Genomic DNA, 10219 nt, shown 5'->3' with positions numbered 1-10219 from the left:
TCACGCCATCAGGGATTTGGCCCATCGGGGGTGGAGCATTGGAGGAGGAGCTCAGGTGACGTCCTGATGCTGTCCATACGGCGTGCGTTTAGAGGGGGGGGGCGGAGCATCGCTAAAGCGGTGCCACAACCGATTTTGGCGCAAATGGGGATTCTCCAACCATTTGCCAAATGCAATTTTTGTGTCGGCCACCAGAGCATCCTGCCCAATTTGAGCAAGGGGTGGGTGGGACAAAGGCCTGTGATTGGGTAGAAGACAAGAGATAGGCATTTCTATATCACCCCATGCCACTCAATTTTTCATGCCCTCTTAGTTCCCCCATGGCTCCTCAGATCTCCAATGCCATCCCATACCCAATTTATGCTCCATAGCCACTCACCCAGTTTCCACTATGCAATAACATGCAATAACAATAGGAATTTTTTGAATACAGGTCTAAAAAAATGAAATCTGTGACAATGTAATAAAACTCTGACTCAAAAATCTGTCATTAATGCTGCAAAAAAAAAATTTCCATTGAAAAAAGTAAATCTTTTAAGTGGCCATTACATTGTGTGAACCAAAGCCAAGTACCCTAAAACCATAAAAGACAGGATGCTATTAAAATAAAAAAACCCTGTCAAATCATTCCCCAAAGTATCTTACAATTATCTTACAATTATCACAGGTTTTTTTTGGAACACAGCCAAGCATTCATAATGATCAAATTGCAGCATCCTGCAATTTGTAAGCGAAGATGATGGGCTGAATTCTCCATTTTTGGGAAATCTGGTGTGGCAGGACGGAGAAACTCGCCCCATGTCCTCTCTATTTAAGAATATAAGAAATCAGAAGCAGATTGCCTGTCAATCAATGGATGAAAGTATGTGCCTGAGTTGTTTTACCACTCAAAAGGAGGGGATTTTTTTAAACAGTCAGCATTGTCTGCACATTTAAATCACAGTACTACTAATGACAAACAGCCTTATTAGCACATTTTGCTACATTTTTTAATGCATTATGCCACTTTTTCCATTGGAAAAAGTACTTTGAATGGTGGTCAGCATAATGTTTAATTTAGCTTTGCAGGACAGAGCCCTGTGGTGAATCACTGCATTGAAAAATAACATATTTTTGCAATACAGCATCTAATTGTTGCATATGATGGTGCCAGAACATTTTCCAGTTACCTTTCAGAATGTTTCTGACTCCTCTGCAAGCTACCCCCGGTAGACACAAACCTTTCAAGGATGTGCATTTTTTAAAGGTTCCAAAATGCACACCAGCACACTAATATATTGTGTGGGAGTTAATAAAATTTTCATGTGCTCTTCACAATGGGTCTCCCAACTCGGCAGAGGTGCATGTACATATTGCCAAGGCCTTCCCAATCTGCAAATGCCCATAACAAAAATGGGGTTGGGAAGGTTCAGGTGAGTTGCTTTCACAGCAAAAATAAACTAAATTCAATATTTCATGACCTGATATTTGAAGCAATGTTTTGGGACTGAGATAATTAGGCCCCCATACTATCTGAAGAACAGAAATTTGTGTTTACAGATCATTGCCCTTCAAGGGAGAACTAGTTCAGTTGCTGTTTCTGCATCCTGACTAATGTATGTCAAAAGTTTTATCTATGTCCGCATTGGCAGCTCGTTGCATTAAAAAGGTGAAAGAACTAGAACAGTTTTGAGTCCTGGTTCCAGGAACAAAGGAACTATTTTCATACCTAATTTTTAATTCACCAATGCTTTGTCTATTTATAAATTTGTCGAACAAAATAGTGGAATGTGCCTGATTTTGAGCAGGAGAAAAACTGCTTGGTTTTCACAGAACAGAAGTCGCCCACAATATTCCCTCAAGCCTGTCTGACCAGTTAGCTGTATGCTGCACAACTGTCCCTCTGCTCCATATGCTTACCTTTTGTCCATATCCCCTGATACTCCTACTCCTGTGCTCTTTCCGAGTTCAATATAGATTTCCTTCAGTTGTGTGTCCAAAACTATACCCAAATGGGGTCTGATCAAAGGAAGCAGCACTTCCTCACACTATAATTCCAACAATCATGTCAAAAGTCAACATTCCGGTAGAAAAAAACAATTTAATTGAACCAATTTAACTACTTCTTGTACTCATTCACTAACCTTTGGTAATTTGTTTACATGGACACCTAAATCCCATTGTTATTTCCCATTAAAATATTCCAGTTTGTCTTTAGATCCAAAATGTATGGCCTCACATTTCTCCACTTCAAAATACATTGTATAGAATTTTCCCCCCCATTCACTTAGTCAATTCCTTTGTAACTTAGTGCTCTTGGTTATAGACCTTACTGTGCCTCCTATTACACTGCCATTTCAAAACTCAGATATAAGCCTTTCCATACCTTCAGCCGTCATTAACAAATATGAGTGCAAAGTAGAGTGTCCAGTATAGATCACAGGGGATTTATCTGTGTCAGCTCTGGCTCTGGGCAACTGGTAGTAATAACCATTTGCATGACTTTCGAAGGCATATTGTGTGGTGAACCAAACTAGCAGTTCTAGAAGAAATCTCAACGTCACAAATAAAATGTCACAGAACTAAAGCCACAACTGTACTGCAAATATTGTAAGCCCAAGTTTTACTGCAATATAGGTCAAATTCAAAGACAGAAACGAAAGTCAGAATTGTGCCAGGAAAGTGAAATCGCTCTGACATTGTCAGTGCACTTGGTAGCCCCTGTAATGCCACAGAGATCCATCCTCTTTCAAATTACATGTGTGTGCTACAGCCTTAGTTTAGGTCTAGAAATTCCAAGTCTCTTTTAAAATGAAGGCCAAAAGCTCAATTTAAACTGCTTTGTGTTGATAGCTTTGTGGTTGTAATGTTTTTGTTAGGTGGTGGAGAGGGTTGGATTTGGAGAATACAGGGTGTGATGCACATGTATAGATCCGTCCTGGCGTATTGGTACTACTTAAAATTGATGCCCACCTCTTTTATGTTAATTGCTTGTAGATCTACATCAAAACTGAGAAAAATGGTTTAATTCCTAAAATAATATAACTAGGCTTTCCACTCCAAGAAACATATGGATGCATTGGAGAATATCCCACAGTAAAAACTTTGGTTTTAAAGTCAGCACAATGGCCTGGAAGCTTTTCTGAGTACACATGGCTTGATATTGTTTCTCATCTTTAGTTGGTTTGTTTGAACTGTACATCCAAAATGTCTTGGTGAGTCAGGATTCTAAAAAAGCTTACATAAATCATGTCACAGATTTCTAAGACTTCTAAAAAAAAATGCCCGTGAAACGAACTTGATAAATATTTTTAAACATTGTTATTTTGTTCTTCTAAACACATGTTTTATTGCTAATAACCTTCTGATTACATTTCTGTGTAAATTTATATCTTACAATTATCACAGATTAGTCTTTTTAGCCTGAGCTTGATGTTTTTCCAACTATAAGAAAGATCAGCAATTTCTGGTGGGAAACCTGTGCTATTTTTGACATCACTGAAAGTTCTCTGTGAGGCATGCTACATCTCATTCATTACAAACATAACACTTCAGTTAATGGTGGAAGAGTGCATATAGAAGCTGTCATTTGCACTAAGAAAGTTGGTTGGAGGGGGATACAATTCAGATCCCCAATTAATCCTACAAATCCACAAAATAATAATAATAGGCATGAATTGGCCTTTTAAGCATATGATGTAGCAAATTAAATCTAATACAACAAATCAGTTATAGTGGATACACATATTGTTTCTTAAGAGCTTTTGTAATAACACCACCAACTGCTTTAGTTTAAATCAAAACTGACGAGATGTTGATTTTCTTTATTGCTGCATTAAAATAATTCTACATATTACCATTGTACGCGGTAGCCACATAATTTTCCATTAATCAGCTGCAAGTTATTTTTAATTGAACTTATAATGCAAGTGTCACAATTATTAATATTTTGATTTTAGCTACATAATTTATCAGTCCGATGGAGCACACAAGCATTACATCGTCTGTACTGAGAATTACTTGAAGAAGAGCAAACCAGAGGCATAAAAACCTTAGCATGTTAAGTTACAATTCAGTCTATCTATCCCCTGTTCTACCTATCTATCTCTATCTATGGATTGTGCTATTGTGCCAGGCAAGACCCGAGAGATAGAGAGATTAGAGGAGGGATCAACAGGAGAGCCATCACCTCACCCCCCCCCCCCCCCCCCCCACACACGCAATGATCCCTGTTTTATGTAGCTTGTGGTGGACAATATCTGGCACATTTTTGGCTGTACAGTCTTCAATGGATCAATCATATTCATCATGTAAAAGACACATACTACCCACGCATCTAATATAAAAAAACTGAAAATACTGGTAAAAAGTAATTAAAGTATCTCAGGTGAAAGAAAGTGTTCATGTTTCCGGTCATTTATGTTTCATCAGAACTGGAGGATGTTTTGTTTAGCTATCTATCTCTATCGCAATCTATTTCGCAGTCTTCGTTTCTATCCATTCGTTTATATCTATCTATATAAATACTGATACCCTTGGTTGGTTTTAAGACACTAATCTAAACTTAAGAGTTCCCATCAGCCCTGCTTTTGTGATTTACTGTGCAACCAGAAAAACTGCATTTCTATTATAACTTGGTCGTCGTTCCCAGGTCTCCATTATTATCTGTATTAAGATAATTTTTGTCTCGGTGTTATTTATTCCTAACTCACAAAGCCACGCTAATATATTACAGATGAATACATAAATGCACATATACACATATATACACCAATGTCTTTAGGCGCACCAAACCAACTAGGTTTCCACATATTCACACAAATAGACACAGGATTCACACACACACACACAGAAATGACCTGCTGTTATGGCCGAATGATTTTTATTCGAATAATATGTGCAGTGCATTAGAATAAGTATCTCCAAGTGGCTGATCTGCACCATAATCATTATAATAAATAATCCATAAATTTGACTAAAATTGGTCGTTTCTAAAATACTCTTTTTAATATCGTAAGTTGACACCCATCCTCAAAATATGGTTGAGATTTCTTGGACAGATTTGTGAGGTATTTATCTGGGGTCCAGGTGACATAATTAATTCAATTACGACAAGTTAACAGCGAATATCTCCACCTCCCGACTACAATTTAAGTACAATATTATGGAGAATACAAAAAGGGAGAAATAACCATTTTGCACCCCCCAATTGTCACAGCGAATGTGAAACAATTGTTTGCTGGAAATTAGCCGCACCTTTGATGTAATATGTGGTATGCGCCCGCAGCAGTAGTGATGGAATGATACCGTGAATCTCCAACTCCAATACATGGTGAAATGATACCCGAAACTGTTGTGTTTGCACTAAATATGTAGCAGCACAATTTGTTAGTAAGTCATCAATACGAATTAAAGTGGTGGACCCTCAGTTGGTGATAACATCTGCGCAGACAATGCATCCATGGAAATTCATATTAGATTAAAACAGCAATCCATTTGGAAGGGGGAGACCTTTTAGAAGTAGCCGCTCAAGAGGTTTTACATCTGCACATTTTTTCCAGAAAGATTTCAAATGGCAGAATCTCAAAGTAGTGTTCTTGTTCATTTAAACAGACGGAGTGTGGGGGCGGGGGAGGGGGGGGGGGGGGGGAGAGAGACGTTCACAGCAATAGACCCTGTCGGTTTATTTTACACACTGGCTGACCGATACTAAGCAGTGTTTCAATCGAGGGGAGTCACCGCGAGGTGTGGAGCTGCTGAATGCTCCTCAGGTAGCGAAAGTGACAATCGGTTCTGGTTTAGGGCATCGCCTTCATGTCACAGCGCACAGTGAAATCTCTCTCATTCTATATATATGTATGAAAGATGCTCCAGTTTGCTGTCCCCTCGAACTACTGTGTGATCAATTAGCAGAGCGGTAACGAATTTGCCTGCCTTCTCTGCTCCCTGCACCTCTGCAGCGCCTCCTCCATCCCCGCTGACAAGCGCCCAGCTCCGCCCACCTGGACCGACCCTCGGGCATTGGGAGCTGGCCCATCACATCTGCCTTCCCATTGGCTCAATGAGCGGGGTGGGGCGGGATGTTCGCGCTGGGCCGTCCCTGATTGGATAAGCAGGCCGCCAATCATCTCCCTTTGCCGCTATAAAGCGCAGCGATCTCCACACTTACTTCAGTGTGAATTTTGCACCTCCGGAGGCAAGCGGTGGAATCTTAAACAGCGAGAGGGGGAAAAAAAAAAGATTTTATTAAAAAAAAAACAAGGTTTATATTTCTTTTTTAAAATATTTTATTTGTCTTCTGTCTTTGCAATTGTAAGGCAACATACTTGCAGAATAATCTGCATTGTTAGTTGCAGTAAAACGGAAGTGTTATTTCGCGGCGCAATGAAAGCAGTCAGTGATGTCCCTGCTCTGAAGAAGGCAGGCTGCGGTGAGATGACATTGCATTGCCTGTCGGAGCGCAGCCTGAGCATCGCCCGCTGCAAGATGGAAGAGGACTCCCTGGATCTGCAGTACGACATGAAGGATTGCTACTCCAAGCTCAAGCAGCTGGTCCCCACCATCCCTCAGAACAAGAAGGTGAGCAAAGTGGAGATCCTACAGCATGTGATCGACTACATCCTGGACCTGCAGCTGGCTCTGGAAATGCACCCGGCTCTGGTGAGAGCGCAGCCGGCCATCTGCCCCTCGGCGCCCCGAAATCCTCTGACAGCTCTCAACACGGACCAGGTATTTTTGTTTTTATTTTTTTTTAAAAAAGGGACCTTCACAAAACTTTACTCAAAAGCGAGATCTCCCTAGTAGCAATTCCTGCCTCCGGTACTCCTACAAGAAGAGGGGGGGGGGGGGGGGGCAGGGATAACCAGATTACAAAATAAAACCTATTGTTATCTATTCACTTCAGCCATTTAATCTTCAGAGCTAAGCATTTTCTCTTGTCAAATGACAAGACAAGCCCGTATTTCCCTCTCGTTTTCCATCCGTGCGGTATAGGAGAGGCGACATTCAGGCTCACCCTTTCTCATTGTGTGCTCCCCACACTACTAGTGGGAAGTCCTGCAGGATTGCAGGCATGTGACAAGTGTGTGTGTGTGTGTGTTGATGGCATGTTGCCAGTGAAATGTTAACGGCACCGAACTGCTGGGATTGCTGGATGGATGCCTGCACTGAAATACATCAGCATCCACTCCTGCGTGATGCTGCGACCCAGAAATCCCAGATTAAAGTGATGCATCCTCATTAAAAAAAAATGTTTACACATAGAGGTGTGATTATACCTTTGGAAACACATTACTGCCGAATGTATTACAACAGGAAACGTGATTATTTCTGTGGCCTATTCCTTATTTTGCTGGGTGGGAACTATAGAAAGGCGTTTGGCTCTTGCCAAACCTGAACCAGGCTGGAGAGAGGGATATATACGTTAGCGTTGAAAACTAGTCCCATTCAATTCCCACCTTGTTGGTGGGAGGGATGGGGGATATTTTAAATCCCGTCTCTTAATTCTGGTGTTGTTAAGCATCGTAAATGTTACAAAACAGCACATGCATTTCGATATGATGCGGATATGACGACGTGCAGTTCTCGGCATTGTATTTGTAAAGTGCTTCTCAAAATGTTTTCGTCTTCTTGCCAAAGATAAAATGCAACATGCCAGGAATATTCAAAAGTTTTTTTTTGTGTGTTTTGCAGGCTGGGTCTAAAGTCAGAAGACCAGAAGACAGTATTCTGTGCCGCTGATGTGATGTGTGAGGTAATATTTACTTTCGCTTGTAAATGACGGTCAATTTCGAGCGTTAGAAGTAAACGTTGCCGTTTGTGTGTGTGTGTGTTTTGTTAACTGTACGAGGAGCGTGCAGCTGTCCCTGGTTTGAAGTTCGTACGGTTGGGGATAGAGCTGCTGTCTGACCCTGATTTGTTTTGGGTTACTGATCAAGCATGCCTTGTGTTGTGTCGATGGCGCCAGTCAGTCTGGAGTAGAGTGTTTCACACACCCCCTCTGTTCATTCTTTCTTATACAGGTGTGCCCGAGAATCGCTCGCACACACACGCACAGACCAGAGAGGGGGAAAAAGAGGAAGGGGGGGAAAGAAAAGGACAAAAAAATCTAATCCTTGCTATCAACGCCAAAAACCTGTCCAACGGATCCCACCCTGAGAGAGGGGTTTCTGCCAAATCATTACTTATCTCTCTGCTGCTCACAAGCGTTGCAACCACAAAGAGCTCTGATCTTGGGACATTTTGGGGGGGGAGGGCTGGGGTGGGGGGGCAAAATTTTTGAGTGACTTCGCCAGGCTGGTCGGCGGCTCGTTGGAAGATACCAGCGAAACCCATCTAGGAGAGACGTAGAAAGTTTCATCGACTAAAAAGCAACTGATTACTGACGCCCTTTACTAATGCAGCAGAATCTTCCAGATGTTCTGTCATGTTTTAAATAGAAGACTGGTTTGGGCCAGGGAAGTGTGGATTCGCCGCTTTTTTTATATAAAAAAAAAGAAACCAATCTTTTAAAAAGTCACATTGTAAAGAAATAACAAACGCGGGATGGGCGGCGAATCTTAACCTGCTGTACATATTCAAGATGTTCTTTATGAGTGTACGTGGAAATGTATATGCTTTAATAGATCATTGTAATTATAAGATATTTTTTATTAAAAAAAGATTTTTGTACAGTTTTACACGGTTTCTTTCATTCCTCCCGCCCCTTCGATTGAAAGCCATGTACACAGCAGAAGATGAATCATGTTTTTAAAAAAATAATTCAAGTGACCCGACTAAAAATGGTATGGTTGCCTACGCTGGAGGCGGCACTTTGCTAATAAAATTGCTGAGCATTTGAGGCAATTTTGGGATGGGTGGGTGGGTGGGGGGGGGGGGGGGGGGGGGTTGTATCCGAAATTAAATGATCATAATTTCATATTCAGTTTGCTAACTTCGTTGCAAGTTCAACCTCCTGTTTGCGGTTTATGACTGATGCAATTTCATTTTAGTTCCCTCCCCAACGTTTCAATTCAGTTTGTCGATTTCCTTGGGTCTTGGAGGCAGAGATGCGGGAATATTAAAAACAAAACAATTTTCAGCTGACTGAGGAGGGGGGGGGGGGGGGAGAGGAAGGTTCATTGAGATGACTTGTTATTGAAACTATTGAAAAAAGCATTGCAGGCTAAACAAGAACCCCAGCTCATTTCGCAGTGAACTAGTTTCAGAATTAGCTACAGCAGCAGAAGTTGACAGATCGGTCGAACGTTTTGTTCTCCGATGTAGCCCAGTCCAAAACTGCCCATGCTCCAACCTCTGAATCTTCAAACACTACTGGTTTTAGTCCTCCCTCTTCACCTACCCCCCCCCCCCCCCCCCCCCCCCCCCCATTACATCGGCAGTGTTAATTTACGGTGTGACCAATTCATGTGTGAAAGAATGATATTGACCCATTTGTGAAATCGACGAAGGCGTCTCAATCATGGGTGACCTCCCTCCAGAGAGATGGGACAGGGAATGTTTGACACGGTGTCTGAGGTGCTGCAGCCATTTGGTAAACTTAAATCCCCTGGCTCGGAAAGTCTTTTTGCATCGCGCACACAACCACTTTGCCCCTAAATTAATCCCGACAATTAAATAAACGTGTTCGAATCCGGATGCCAGTTTCATTTCTTAAAAATAAACAACAGTCCTTGAAAACAGGTTTTCGTTACCTATCACGAAGCTAACGCACACAAAAAAACAGAGTATTTTGAGAAGTGTTTATCATCTGACGTTGCGTGGCCAGAGCCGTGTGAAGATATTTTTGAGGCGGTGGGATAGATATGTCCGTGCGGCGATGTGACTAAACTGAGTCAAAGCACCGGGGATACATAGACCATCTCTCATGATAGGGGGAGGGGGACTCTGTGGGTTCGCAACGCCGACAACTTGATGTGATTGGATCTCCTTTTTGAGTTTAATGATGGAGGGATTGATTGGATTTTGGAGGTGAACAATTTTGAATAAATGTATGTAGCCCGGGACATTTGTTTTTCTAAAATTGGTGCAAAAGTGGATCAATGAGGGCCGCGGAACAGGCCGTCAGAAATGGATGTACATTATTGCAAAGAGCCTGTTTCTAGATGTTGGTGGGTACATTTAGTTACCATATCCGGAATTCTAGAAGCAGAGGATGAGACTGTGTTTTGTGTCTGAGCAGCAACCTCACACACTGGAGAGATGTCTGGGAGTTTGGGATTGTAAATTCTGGTCTGGGAGG

General features: G+C 41.7%; 1 protein-coding gene across 1 annotated transcript; it reads left to right on the top strand.

Annotated features, from left to right (window-relative positions):
- The first annotated feature begins 6155 nt into the window (after nt 1-6155).
- id4 (inhibitor of DNA binding 4) lies at nt 6156-8639 on the top strand. The gene is made up of 3 exons (XM_038796972.1): nt 6156-6708; nt 7672-7732; nt 8001-8639. The coding sequence occupies exons 1-2, from the start codon at nt 6364-6366 to the stop codon at nt 7717-7719; spliced, it is 393 nt and encodes a 130-aa protein (XP_038652900.1). The 5' UTR covers nt 6156-6363; the 3' UTR covers nt 7720-7732; nt 8001-8639.
- Nucleotides 8640-10219: the final 1580 nt, after the last annotated feature.

The sequence above is a fragment of the Scyliorhinus canicula genome, chromosome 5 (genome assembly GCF_902713615.1).
Source record: "Scyliorhinus canicula chromosome 5, sScyCan1.1, whole genome shotgun sequence".
Lineage (NCBI taxonomy): Eukaryota > Metazoa > Chordata > Chondrichthyes > Carcharhiniformes > Scyliorhinidae > Scyliorhinus > Scyliorhinus canicula.
The sequence above is the reverse complement of the archived record's forward strand: the minus strand, read 5'-3'. Positions and strand labels throughout refer to the sequence as shown.